Source organism: Panthera onca, chromosome A1 (assembly GCF_046562875.1).
Source record: "Panthera onca isolate mPanOnc1 chromosome A1, mPanOnc1 haplotype 2, whole genome shotgun sequence".
Taxonomy (NCBI): Eukaryota; Metazoa; Chordata; class Mammalia; order Carnivora; family Felidae; genus Panthera; species Panthera onca.
This window is the reverse complement of record NC_138339.1, coordinates 130,859,508-130,874,309: the sequence shown is the minus strand read 5'-3', so window position 1 is coordinate 130,874,309 and position 14,802 is coordinate 130,859,508. Positions and strand designations below refer to the sequence as shown.

The 14,802-nt window shown below is 36.9% G+C and overlaps 1 protein-coding gene across 11 annotated transcripts in view; it reads right to left on the bottom strand.

The window, feature by feature from the left end:
- The window catches only part of RAPGEF6 (Rap guanine nucleotide exchange factor 6), a 212,793-nt gene that overhangs the window by 30,119 nt on the left and 167,872 nt on the right, over positions 1-14,802 (bottom strand). For 9 of the 11 annotated variants that reach the window (XM_078451204.2, XM_060637870.3, XM_060637865.3 and 6 more), the window contains 4 exons: positions 11,468-11,688; positions 9,100-9,291; positions 6,510-6,644; positions 1,193-1,421 (listed from right to left, as the gene is read on the bottom strand). In XM_078451204.2, the coding sequence (XP_078307330.1) occupies positions 1,193-1,421; positions 6,510-6,644; positions 9,100-9,291; positions 11,468-11,688 (777 nt within the window). Of the gene's footprint in view, positions 1-1,192; positions 1,422-3,272; positions 3,984-6,509; positions 6,645-9,099; positions 9,292-11,467; positions 11,689-14,802 lie in introns of those variants that run through there. The other 2 variants (XM_060637874.3, XM_060637875.3) reach the window with 1 other exon arrangement.

Sequence of the window (14,802 nt, the reverse complement as noted above, 5' to 3'; positions counted from 1 at the left end):
CATCAACGTTCAATACCAAAATAATCTTTTGAAAGAAAAAAAGACACTGTAATTAATCATCACTTAATCTCTATTCCCAATAATGTTAGTATTTAGCTAGAAACATACATGGAAGAAACTCAAATACTTAGCAAGGTTACTTAAGAATTTTTCTTGAATTGATTTTAAGTGAAAATGAAAAATGAGGTTTGAAACGAATACAATTAAGTATACATTTTCATTCTTGGTCAATATAATGCTACATTCTCTACATGGATACAGAATAAAGAATTCCCAACTATAGGAACCATGTTTGGTTTTCCAATTTAATTCTGAGATCAGCCTACTACAATGCCAAGTAAAGAGTAACTTCCCCGACTAACTAACAACTATTAAATGAATTCTAGTATTTATAGCAGGGGTGGCCCAAATAAAGGCTCCAGGGTCAAATCTGGCCAACAGATGTTTCTGTATGGTCTGGAGCAAACTGATAGCCTGCTGACATTATTTACTATTTTGACTATTATAGAAAGGTCTGCTGAACCTTGGTCTAGAGAATCATACTTTAAAAACTTTTATAAATATGCTAATACTTTACTATATCTTCAGTTTTTCACATTAAGGAATACCAAATTTAACATTATTTATCGGCTTAGAATCAACTTTCTCAATGTTTTCTCAAAGATTTCCATTTTACGTGATTGTAAATTTAAATTTACAGTTAACTTAAAAAAAAAAAAAAAAAAAAAAAAGCTTTGGAGTTCCACAAGCTAGTTTAATTCTTACTCTCCAAATCATACTTTCAGATCAAGGACTGGCCCTACTCCCTCAACATGTCTACACTGTGTACAGTACTGGGTATACTTCCCATTATACAATCTTTCTGAGCACTCTCTAACTTAACAGCCACAGTGCAACAACCACCTCCCCTGTTGTCAACAGCAGCTTCTGTGAGTTCTTATTAAATAAAAACATACATGACAGAAAGTTACTTGAATTCACTAACACTTCAAAAATGAGCACCCATACATAAAATAGTACTCATTTGCAAATGAAATACAGACAATACATGCTTGGCCCTCAAATTATTTTAGGGATCCCCCTGCAACCACCCCAGGGAATAGGGGGTATCTAAGGCCAAGTTGGGGAGCACTGCTTGCAGTGGCCACTCAGCTTGGGTTTTGTGATATGAACACAGGCAAGTATGTTTTACCCAGGGCCCAGCTGACTATGGTCTCCTATCCCTGAGGAGTGTTCTGTTTTTTCCAATGGTCCAGTGGATTCAGGGACTGCCATAGCATGTGAAGAACACCGTTCATCCTGTAGAGCTGTAGACATGGAGTCAACAGAACAATTGCTCACGATGCTGGATCGTGAAGAAATTTCACTATGGCTGGAGTCAGACAAGTTGTCAGATTTAGTTGATGGCATAAGTGTACAACCTAAATGAGAAAAAACAAGTGATCAAACTACAAAACAAGGAAATAGGTAGGGGTATGTGGTCAGGGAAAAGACAAAGAAAAGCATAACAACAGCAAAAGACAGTGAGTAGCAATCTCAGTTTCCATCTATGTGGCTGTAATGATGCCAATCTCCTACACACCTTCCCTCCATATTCACTCACCTACCTATCAATACTGTACCAACCCACCTCCAAACTCAAGAAATTGGAAGTCAAGATCAGGACTACTGAGGAAACTAGTCCAAATATGTACCTGCCCCACGTTCTCACATAGTTGTAAGCATTACTAAAACAAGGAGAAATTACATGTATTTCAAAATAGTAAAAAGCAGACATCTTGAATTTCTCAACTTCTTTTTAATCCTGTGTCTCCTTTTTTAATGAACATAAATATTTCATGGCCTGATCTGAATGTCTAGAATATCACCTTGAGGTAGGAGTCGGGGAGGGGAATCAAGACTCAAGAGAAAGAATTCTTTTTTGCTATCTCCAACCACACATACTTACCCTAGATATACTGAATAATACCTAAGGAGTCTTGCCCCAAGTTGAAAGCAATTATTTTCATATTTTTTAATAAATACGGATTTAATCTTATACCTGGTTTCCTTTTTCTTCACCAACTTTGAAGAATATTGCATTAAACAGCAAAACTGACAAATTTATAAAAATGTGTTCTGAAAAAAACAGCATCTGCCTGTTTTAAATTGTTCTCTGACTTACTGCACAGCAGATATAGCAAGAGACATTTTCTTTTGCATTTTCTGGAATAAAGGGGTAGAGATGGAATGAGATGGAAGCATCCAAAAATAAATCTGCAGCATGACAGTTAAATGTACATTATGTCTGTTTTGATAACTGTTAGAAAAGTAAACAAAACCTCTTTTATTTAGAAAGAAAAGAAAATGCCAGTAGGTCTCAACGAAGCAAACAATTATTTTCCTGTTCACTGGACAAATGAGGTTCAAGAGATACATGACTTTCAGGACAATCCCTAGACATCTCATTAAGAAAAACTACAGGTTTTATATTCACATATAACTCAAGTCACTAAAGAAAAAATTTGCTGAACAATAACCATAATGAGTAGTTCCACTGATTATTTCAAAAAGAAAAATTAAGACCAAGAATATGGCTGATTTATATTTGCCTTATGGGACCAGGCACAGGACAAGTTGAGATAAGTCAGTCTTTTGACCTGTGACCACTCACCGCTACTTTCTCAGTGCCTTTTATGAATTGACTGGTAATTTTCAAGCGTACCATGAAAATGGATGTAGTAAATTTAAAAATATATAAATATAAACATATATAAATTCTTCCTCAAAAGAAAAAATCATTGCTCTTTTATCCTAGGGGATAGACCTGCTTTACTGTTTTAAGAGTAATTACATCTCTGTATCTGTTAGATCAGTATTTCTCAAATATAATCAGCTCTAAGAATCACCTGAAGGGTTATTAATATATATATTCTTGGGCTTATTTCTGGCAATTCAGTATTTATGAGGTTTGTGGTAGACACAGTAACTACATTTTTAACAAATTTCCACATGATTTTCACTTGCTATTTTAGACTATCTCCTCTTCCTCCTCTGGGCCAGAGATTTATATGAAAAACGGATAAAATTAAAAGTGTGGACAAGATGCAGCTTCTTGCCTTCTTTTTCCCTTAGCAGGTAAAGTAGTTGCAGTAATAAGAACAATAGAATTTTGAGGTAAAGGTGGTGATAAGATCATTCCTGGGTGTTCTCATGAGAAAGTAAATACTGATTTTTAAAAAGTACCTCTACTTATTTCATTCACAGTAGGAAATAAAGCCAACTACAGAAAACAAGAGTATAAATTTTACTAACATTAGGAAAATAACATGTACAAATAAGGCACTTTATATAAATATGACTTTGTTGCTAGAGTACCTTTAACACTAATCATAAAATGCCTATATCAATCATATTATACACTAAGTTTTCTGACTAAAATTTGTTCGATAAATAACTTAAGCTACATTTACATTAATAAATGAAAACAAATTCCACACTAAAATTAAGTAAGGAACTCCATCAGATTGTCTTTCTCCTTTTAGACTTGAATCGCGTATAGAAGCAGTTTAAAGTGTTACTGTTGCCTCGGCTATTTGAACTGAAGATGTCTTTCCCTTTCTCATCTTTGATGTTGCTTCCAACATCCTTCACTTTCTCACAGCTTTCTGTAGCTTGATTGTGATCTGCGTCCTCTTTTTTGCTGTTGGCTAGTCTCTCCCTTGAAAGAGTTCTTTCCCTAAATCTTCTAAACGGGGACGTCACTCTTTTTCTGGCTGTGTTCTCACAACTTGTCCTGTCTCTATCCTCCTCAGTGGCCTTCTCGGTCCTGTCTGTCCTTTTGGCTGTGCTCTTGGTAATCTGAAGGATTTTCTTTTGCAAGTAAACCCCGCCTATGCCGGGGCAGCTCTGGCCACTGATCTTGGTGCTGGACTCACGGGGAGGGGATGAGGAAGACCCTGAGAGGCGCAGCAGGATGCTGAGATCAGATAGGATACTGCCAACTGGAGGGAGAGATGCAAAAACCCTGTCACGGTCAATTAATTCTTTCCAATTAATCACAATTAGCTTGGTTTCTATTACAGAGTATTTAGTTATTAAAAAAATTCAAACATTTTAACAATACTGGAAAAACTGAAATCTAGTAATGTATTTCTTAAAGGACAGAAGTCTACAATATACCATAAATACTTCAGTCATTGCAAAACAGAACATGGGAGAAAAATTACCTTAATCAGAACAAGCTGGTAATAAAATATTGTTGAAAGTAAGCCAGGGTGGTAAAATCATAAGGAAAAATATGACAAGAGTATCAGGTAACCAGAATTATTTCTCAAAAGTAACTATGTCTACAATTTTCAGGCAGATTCTACTAAGAAAAAGCTTGGTAAAAAGCCAGACAGGACATATAAATACTAAGTACAATATAAGTATTTATAAAGCACCATTTCTGATCCTGTTTCATCTCCAAGGTGGAAAGGTTGCCCTCCTTATGTACTGAGGAAGATGGAGGTTAAGGCTGCCTGATGTCATTTTTTAAAAGTTCTTACTTATATAAATTCCCCTTATAAAAAATATGAATCTAGGCTTATTTCCTTGAATGTTAAAAAACAGAACACTAATTCCAAAGTTTAGCAAGAACCAGAAACAGATCCTACTATTGTACTCTTAGTTTAATAACATTTTTGTTCAGTTACAGACTACTGGCAAGACCACGTCTATGGAAACAAAAAAAATCTAATAACTGGTTGGGGTTTTGGTAAAACATACTGTACGAACAATTAGTAACAGTTTTAAAGATAATAAACTCCTCAGGTTTCCAAAGATTCTCAACATGCCTATGATAGGCTCCCAAAGCTATGAATGTCAAGGTCAACTGCTGGCCACATACTGAAAGACACTGTGGCAAAGACTCTCTATTCTAGTGGTGAGAGTAGATTTTCTGTCGAGAATGAGAGTAATGGGGAAATTCTTGTTCTCACAAGTAACGTTCAGGCAAGAACACCAAATCCAATCAACTAGTTTCCTAGTTAGAGAACTGTCTATGATGGGACTTCCGATTAGTCTCCCCAAGTGGTGGAGGGTGTAAAGATGTGCCTGAAAGAGGATTAAGAACACACAGCCACTGTTCATTAGGACCATCTGTGTGAATGGATGTGGTAAGGAGCACCTCGGAGGGCACCAGGCACACAGTAAGAGGATGAAACAGAGTGTACTTCACAAAATCACATGTGAGCTACATACCACAAGATCAGAGACCTATGTTTTAAAAACATACCTGTTAATATATATTGTTTATACATCCTGTTTAATTTTTACTAATCTTTTCTGAGTAAAATCTGAATGAAAATTCCAGCTTCTCTCAGCTATGTGAAGGAGAACAGGAAACGTTAGAGTGAAGCTAAGTTACCCTGGGACGGCAGAAGGGACAAAGAGGACACACTTCAATTTACTAAACACTTATCGTCTATCAGGCTTTATAAATACTATTTCGTTTAACCCTTGTATAAGGTCCCTAAAATAGCTGGTCTTTGTTCAGCTTATAAATTACCTGGGCTTAGTAATGCAGCTATAGTGGGGAACAGAGTTAGAATTCAAGCTCTGGTCTGACATCACTTACCATATCGCTGCCACAAATATGGCAAATAATAAAAAAAGAGCTCGCAAAAGTGGGATCAAACTTAGAACATGGGAGCGGGGGAAAGCTCTGGAAGCTTTTCATTCCTGCTAGAATTCATAAGGTTTTCTTCCCCAACCCCATGTGCCCTCTTGTACTGTGATTATTTAAACATGTGATTCTTTTACATCCAGGAAGATGATGCCAGAACTAAGGAGACTTTTTTACCAAAATACAAAAAGAGTGTGGAGCATCCAGTGTAAGAAATACACACACCATTTAAAATACTACACGTGCAGCTAACGTGAAATTGCATTTGCATACACACTACCCAGTCTACTCAAGACAAAAAAAGCTTCACTGTGAATTACGAAAATGTAGGTCAATGAACAAGACTGATTTCAGGCATTTTACATCAAGAGGTTCTCTTTAAGTGTGATGTAAAATCCACAGGGCTGTAAGTTATTTTAAATCCTCATTACTAAAAAGGTAGTAATATTCCATTACTAAAAAAAGAACATATCAACCTAAATATGCTTTTTTCCCCCAAATTCTGTAGCTGGTTAAAACCAATTTATTGTAGAAATTCGTATTTTAAAATACTCCACAGAAATGTTTAAAAAATTGGAAATTTGAATAACACCACCAAGAATCTGCAAAGAATGAAGTGACTGTGACTTCTGCCTTCATTCTTATCTATGCATTCCACTCTGAATACAGAAGTCCTAGCTTATATAAGGCATAACACCTGGAGAGCATCTGAATAATTCAAACTAAAACACGAAAGTTCAAAAAGTATCAGGAGGTACATGTTTCTTCACTTTCTATTATCACTAGAGATGGAAAAAGCAAATTACGTGTCACAAAGTGTTGCTTGGTGTAAGAACAACTAGCTTAAACTGTTACGTCTTACCTTTGCGAGGAGAGCCTTGAGGAGATGCAGGAGGACTAGAATGTAAGGATGATGCCACAGAGATCGTATCTTCTGGATGTTTCTTACCAATTATTTCTTCAGTTGTCCCTAAAACTTTCTGAGGTAAATTTGTACCTGAAAATAAAACCCAAGAAGCAAGTAAGCATCACTTCACAATGAAAATATCTATAAGGTGCCTAATCCGCTACGTAACTAAAGCCATGATGCACAATGGCTAGTGTAGTCAACTGAAATGTGTAAATGACAAACAGGGACTAAATGACTGGGTAATAGCATACAGAGATTCTCACCTCTAGGTTACTGGTTCCAATTCAGCTAGTCAGCACAAACCACATTATAACAGTTCTTTGTTGTCTGTTTTGTGGTGTAAGGGAAACCAATTTAATGGTCTGAGTATAGTGTCCCAGCCCCCACAATTGACACATTTGTTGGAAGTCTTAATAGGGAAGGTATGGATTCCAACTCTTCTCTCCCCTCTAGAGGTGGCCTCTCCAAGTCAGGGCGAGGCACGTGGCCGGGGCAGTGTAGGGATGCTGGCACTGTCACTACCTGTGGGCATATGGAAGAGGCTGCCGGGCTGCCAGTCCAGCCCTTTTCAATAGGACTAAATTCACACTACAGGAGAAAAGTAGACAACAGAAAGAATCATGAATTTATAGAAAAATAGTATGGAGCCCACTGGAAACATGCTGCAAAGTTCTATCTTTACTCTTGTTGAATAGACGTTCCTGTTTAGCATAGGTCAAACTTAGCAATGGTTTCACGATACTGACATTTTTATATTATAGATCTTCTCTAAGAAAAGTTAAAGAGCTATCTACACTATTGTAATCAGTAAAGTAAGCCCAACTTTGATGGGCATTTGTCATAGTAACAAGCGGCCCTTTTTAACAATGCAGAAATTTAAATCACGGTATACTCACACTACTCTTAATTAAGTGCTTTTTTAATATGAATACATTTATCACATAAATAACAGCCATATTACAACAAGCAAAAAGAGGGCTACTTAGAGTTAATACTGCCTCTTGGGTGATGACATCCGAGTAAGAAGCCAGACCTACACCTCTCCTATTTCTCACTTGACCAGCATATTGACTGATTTCATCAATTTTGTACCCAATTATTTCCTCATCTCCCCAACCATCACACTAGCTCGGGCTCTGAGCAACGTCCAGTGAATTGTTCTATCAGCCCGCCTTTTGGACTGTCTATCTGCAGTCTCACTGCCCTCCCTACTCTAGTTCTTCTCCAATATAAAGTGGACCATAACCTTCCCCTACTGAAATGTCTGCAACAGCTACCCACGGACAACTGTCCTTTGGCATGCCATATTAAAATTTCAGCATGCCTAGGACTTCACTTCTTGTCATCCTGGGAGGCTGTTTAATATGATGGTTGAAAAAAAGGACTTTAGAGCCAGTTAGCCTGGAATCAACTCCCACCTCCATCACACACTGGCAGTGTCTAAGTTACTGAGACCTTCTTTGTTTACTCTCCAAAACAAGAGTATTGCTTATCTTATAGGGTTATTATGAAGATTAAATGAACGTAATGAACTTAGTAAAGCATAAAGCACTCAGAACTGTGTCTGGCACTCAGGCGGTACTCTGTAGGTGGTAGCTTTAATTATTATTGTCTCTCAGCACTCTTTCTGCAGCTCTACACTCAGAGGCAGCAAACTGCCAGTAGCTCCTTGCAGATACCATGCTTTCTCTTTGCTTGAAGCAATTTCTCTGCAGTCTTTGCCTCATTACCTCCCTCTTGATCAACCCTTAAAACTCTGCTTAGGTGTTATCTCCACAAAGCCTGCTCTCAAGTTCCACTTTATACTTAGCTCTGTGTGCTCCAGAAACTTCCCATTTTTTGTTTTTTTATATGCTCTGAACATACATACTCTAGGCATAAAAGCAAACATATTATATTTGTTACCGGTTTGTGGGTCTATAGTACCAAAATGAAAATCTGGCAAAGGCAAGGAGTGGGGGGCACTTCTTATTCAACTTTGGATCTCAAAACAAAATCAAATAAAATTCACAAAGTTCTACTAAATATGTCCTAAATGTATAATGCATGGGTTAAGCGCTGTTAGGAACCAAACTAAATGTAGCTTCTTTTCTACACGGCCTAGCAGAGGAGGGATAAAGAATGGTCTATACTTTATAAACCTTACAATCTTTTCTTGTCTCCTCACTAGGTTTTTGAGAAGTGATCGTGAATGTAAAAACAATATACATTTTTAGAATAAGCAACCTCATTCTCATAGGTTGCAGGTGCGTTAGGTAAGTGTTCAAATGCACCTCTGAAAGCAGCAAACGCTTGGTACCTAGGCATATTGCTCTAAGTTTTCTGTTGCTAGGACTACAGGAATTCCAATTATCAGCATTTAAGATATTTATGCTGTTATCAAATACCTAGAGGCAAACAAACATCTTTCAATTCATGAATGACGATTAAATTATGTGAACTATACTAGCTGATCTTCTGAGCATTTATATTTGTAATTATTTTTCATTCTAACTCCCCTGGAAATTTTAATTAAATCAATGCAATAATTGTGAATACTCACATAATGTGGCGGGGTCTTTTGCTTGTCCCTTCTTCCTGATGGGGTGCAAATTAACAGCTGGCACTTGGAGTGCCTGGCTCACTCTGTGAGGCTGATGCAAATGTGCTTTAGCTGTTTGGCCCGCTGATCTCATAGGCACTGGAGACATTTCTGATGACTTGGCCGATCTTTTCTCATTGAAATTCTTAGTCACTAATAGAACAGAGTAAGAATTATGTAATTGTGTACTTTTTTAGGCAAGGTTATCACTAGTGACAATAATGACTGCATTAAAACCTTCTATTTTTAACAGAAAAAATACAACAGATTAATCTTCCTAAAAATAATTTCATGTATTATGAAACATGACTTCTAAAATGTCTGTAGAATTAAGTTGCTTCCTCCATACATTCTGAACCCATTAACTTAAATGGTCCCCTTTCCACCATAACAGTGACAGCCAAGTTTACATCTTCTCATCTACACTACTGAAATACTTCCCTGATTGGATCAATTCTAGTCTATGACTTCAAGCCACTCTCTACAGAACAGCAGAGTGCCTCTTCCAACATGAAAATCGGATCATACCAGTTTCCTTCTCCAATTTTATTCTATCAGCAGTTTATCAAGTTCTAAGTATCCTATTGGAATTTTTATTGGCATAACATTTAATCATATATATGTGTAAAATAACATCCACTGTGTAAAATAACAGCCACTTACAACTTAATCTTTTTTGATTGTTACAATATAGTGTAATTTACCATTTTTGATTTCTGCTTTTACAACTCATGATTTCCTTGACCCAGACATATATACCCTATGTTGTTCATATGGGTATTCTCGGCTTTCACAAGTTGTATTACTCCATTTTGCTTTTACGAAATACCTACATTAGAAATTAGCCCAAACAGCCCAAATAAATTCAAAGAGGATTCTTGCTTACAGAGACAATGTAAGAAGCAGTGAGAAGAGAACCAACAAGCTACTTTCCCAGAAACTACACTCAGCACCTCAGTATCAAACTGCCACTTTAAAAAAAAAATTTTTTTTTAATGTTTATTTATTCTTGAGAGAGAGAGACAGTGTGAGTGGGGGAGGGTCAGAGAGAGAGGGAGACACAGAATCTGAAGCAGGCTCCAGGCTCTGAGCTGTCAGCACAGAGCGTGACGCAGGGCTTGAACTTACCAACTGTGAGATCATGACCTGAGCTGAAGTCGGACGCCTAACCAACTGAGCCACCCAGGCGCCCCTAAACTGCCATAACTTTAAATTGTGTCTGTGAGCCTGTGTGCTCTATCTAGATTTATTCTGTGCATCTGTTAGTAAGACGTGTCCTAAAGTATCAGAAAAGCCTAACGGAGGTTATTTTTTTGGATCTGGGAACACTCAAATTTTTTTCCATAGAAATTAATGGTAACTGCTTCTTCCCTTTATGTCATTTTGGTCTACAGAATGTTTCATAGGAATGTTCTACTTACAAATGGTGGGGGAAGCCTATGTGTAATTAAAAAATTTTGAGAATAGGCTCTCCTTTTTCCCCCACATAATTCCAGTATTTTAACAATATGAGAATGTGCCTCACTTTTCTTAGTTCACCTTACTAACACTTATTATTTATAAGGCTTTCAATTAAATGTCTTCCATTTCCTAGTTGGCAAATATCTATGAAATTTAACGAAGATAAAAGTTCACTTAGTTTTACTCTGTATTTAGGGATGAAGATAAAAATGTCCTCAAACTGAAGGGCTCCTCTATAATGTTCCAGTTTTTATAAGAAGACTTTCTAATGATTTTTTTAAACGTTTATTTATTTCTGTGAGAGGCAGAGTGTGTGTGTGTGCGCGCGCATGCGTGAGCAAGAAGGGGACGGGCAGAGAGAAGGAGACAAGAGGATCCAAAGTTGGACATTCAACCAAACAAGCTACCTAGGGGCCCCAACTTTCTAATAATTTTTTAAAAATGTTTATTTATTTATTTTTGAGAGAGAAAGAGAGAACACAAGTAGGGAAGGGGCAGAGAGAAAGGGAGACAGAATCTGAAGCAGGCTCCAAGCTCCAAGCTGTTAGGGCAGAGCCCGACGCAGGGCTTGAACTCACAAACTATGATGAGATCATGACCTCAGCTGAAGTCAGATGCTTAACTGACTGAGCCACCCAGCCTCCCCTCTAATGCTTTTTAAAGAATTCTTCAACCCTCAGTTTCCTACACATGGCAATTAGGAACGGATGGAATTCAGTATCCAGATAAGAGATCATTTGATGCTTGGGATGTCAGAAACCTTTTTCAGAGAAAGTTAATTTTCACTGGACTTAAGCTTAACTGTAAAGATATAATGTCTATTTTGTTGTACTATTTAACAACACATTAAGTGAAAACTTGTACTTACAGGTACCATAGGCAGGCTCCCACTGCAATGACATCATCTGAAACTTTTCCTCATCTGTGTCCACATCCAGACTGGAAAGATACTGCTTCACTTTTCTTGCCATTTGGGCATCCTCGTATAGCTTCTTGGCGTTGAGCAGAGAGCTGCGGCGTGCCCTTTTCTTGTGAGCACCTCCTTGAACATCTAGCATGTTAGAGTTTGTGCTGCCTTGACTCAATGACCTGTAGGATGATGGATATCATAATGAGGGACAATAAAGATGAGAACTACACATGGCAGATTGAAGATTAAAAGGATTTTGTTCTGTTAATGCTACTGCATGCTGATGCAAATGAGTTAAAAGATGAAGAGCATTAATGCAAAGTAATATGGCACACATGGCTATGTTCTAAGTTTTAAGATTCGGCAAAGTGCAGAATTCAAAAGAGTAAGATAATAATTTCTCCTCCTCCCTCCAACCCCGTGCCCCAGCAACAAATTCCATGAAATCTGTGTTTGTGCCTATGCAATCCATGGCACAGCTGTGACAAGTAAACAGCAGCCCCAAGAGGCCATCCAAACTCTGAAAATATGGCAAGAGTCTGAGTCAGAACAAGTCCATCCTTAGCCAGATCTCTATACCAGGATTCTTGAGCAAGGGAGTTTCTACAGGAGCTTTGCTTATCTGTGCTGCTTCTTTGGACATGCCATAGCCATCACCATTCCTATCTACAGCAGGCCACTCTTAGAAAGCTAACCAATTTTACCACTAAGTGTTTTGGCCAAAATTCAAAGAGAACAACCGAAAAGAAAAATAGGCATTTATACTCAATTCCGTATAGTCAGAGACCAGAAGTACAAGAGAAAGCTCAATCTCCCACTCACACTTGGAATTGTTAGGCAATATGTGGTTCTGGACTGAGGATCTGGGACTTGGGAACTTTCTTTGCAATGCCTCTGCGATGAATTGCAAGCTGGGTAGAAATAACCACAGTTCAAAAAACTATAGCTTCACCCAACCTCTTTGTGGCAAACCTCATTCTATAATGGCCACATCTGGAACCAATGGAAAACAGGAAAAGCAGTGCTATTTGTCCTTTCTAATGAGGCTAGAAACACGAAGTTCTGAAATGATTTTTATTCTAAATGCAGTTCTCACTCCAAAATAATAAAGTTATCTATGGGTTATCTAAACGAGCCTCATATTTACCCTAAAATATTCTAAATACACAGATCACAAAGAACAATTTGTTCTGCAGTGCTCACATACTATTTAAAACCGACAATAAAACCCTAATGTGTTCACTGTAAATTAAGCAAAACAAAAGTTGTAAAAGTGTCACAGTATTTTTTTCTTTCACAATTTTAATGTCTTTGAATTAAGATGTGTCTTATACATTCGAAAGCAACTTTTGATTGCTGCTGGTCAGGCAGAATCTGTGACATGGTTGTCACTACTTGTACACACAGAAACTTCAAAACTTGAAGAATGGTTGGGAAGAAAATCCAACAACATTAGTGAATTACTCTTTTAATCTCCAGTAACCAAATGATTTTAAGAAGGTAGTGGATGTGACATGTTCAACAATATTCTCAGAGCAGCTGTCAAAAAGAGGACAGCTCTAAATATATGCAAAGCCAAGCTAAGAGCCCAGCACCAGCAGCTTTTACTTCTTTAATGGGTTGTTTTAAGAAATACTTCATTACCAATACGGTTGATGGCACAAAAGAAAATACCGTGCAGAGAAAAACACCCAGAAACTAATAACTCAGAAGATTCATATTCTAAATATGAGTGAGTTTGACAGAGATCTAAATAAACCAATTTAATGTGCTCACATTTTTCTTTTAATGAATGTAAAAGGGTGTTATGTGATAAAAATACCTATCTAAGTTTACATAAGAGCTCTTTTAAATAAGCATAAAGTAAAACATTTTCAGTGGTAAGAAGGCACTTAAGTGATTTTTTCTTAGTGGTACGTAAAATAATGGTGTGTCTAACAATCGATGATGTCTTAGATTCAAATATATGCATTAAAATCAAGTGCCAACATTTAGGAACGAATTTTAATACAAAAGTTTTAGTAATTTTACCTTTACTGATACAAAAAAAAAAAAAAAAAAGTCCACAAATCTAGGATACAAAATTCTAGGAACATTGTAATAAATGACAATAAAATGCCTTCTAAACTAGTTCCAAAACAGAAGAACGCTATGAAATAACAAAAATGCCTACTGTCTGCAAGTATCATACAGTGCAACCCTAAAACTGAACAAACAATGAATGTGTTAACCTAAGTCATTCAACAACCCAAATTCCTACTAGAATGTGCTGATCAAGTATTTTTCTTCATAACAGTAATGCCAGAAATCAATTTCTATTTTCAGTGAAAAGAACCAGAAAAGAACAAGACATAAATGTATAATATGGAAGGAAACACATGAGAAAAACACAGGGAAGGAAGAATGTAGAAGGAAATTCAAGTTCACCAAAATTCAACAGAAAACAGGATCACAAATAAGACAAGACTCAAGTTCAAGTAAGTGGCTCACAAAAAAAAAATCCTTTTTGTGTGTAATTAAAGCATCTGACTTCATGATTCACTCTAGTCTTAAAATAACAAAAATCCTTCATATGCAATCCCTTCATTCACAAAAACTGTCTTTCTTCATCTAAAAATGAAAGGATACATAGGTGATTTATAAGGTCCTAAACATTCTAGGGTTCTAAATAAGAGATATCTATGTATAAGGAGAGATCTGAACATACCTGAACAGCAAAAGGTGGCAGTTTCAGATTATATTATAGTTTTTTTTTTAAGTAAATTCTGCCCCCAATGTGTGGCTTCAACTTATGACCCCAAGACCAATGCTCCACACACTGAGCTGTCCAGGCACCCTTGACTATATCACAGTTTAAACAGAGAGAAAGGAGTCTCTTACTTAAAATGGTACAAGTTTAAAATAAAATTCAATGAATATTGTTTATGTCACATGGTATTAGTAGAATCCCCCACAATAAGGGATTTGAGAAAAAGGAAATGGCATGGACTCTGGAGTGAGACTACCTAAGTATGAACTACCATTTGTGAGCTTTAATTGAGACAAGTGTATCTTCCCCACGTGCACCATAAGAATACCGGTATTTATCTCACAGGGTGCATGGAGAATTAAATAATTCTTATAAAGTGCTTAGAACAATATATGGCACATAACAAGCACACAACAAATATTTACTATCATCCTCTTTTAACTGACCCTACTAAATTAAAATCTACAAGGGCCTTACGGGACACCAACAATGGAAAAGTCCATGGGAAAAAAAAAAAGCTACTTCTATCACTATTTTCACCTTG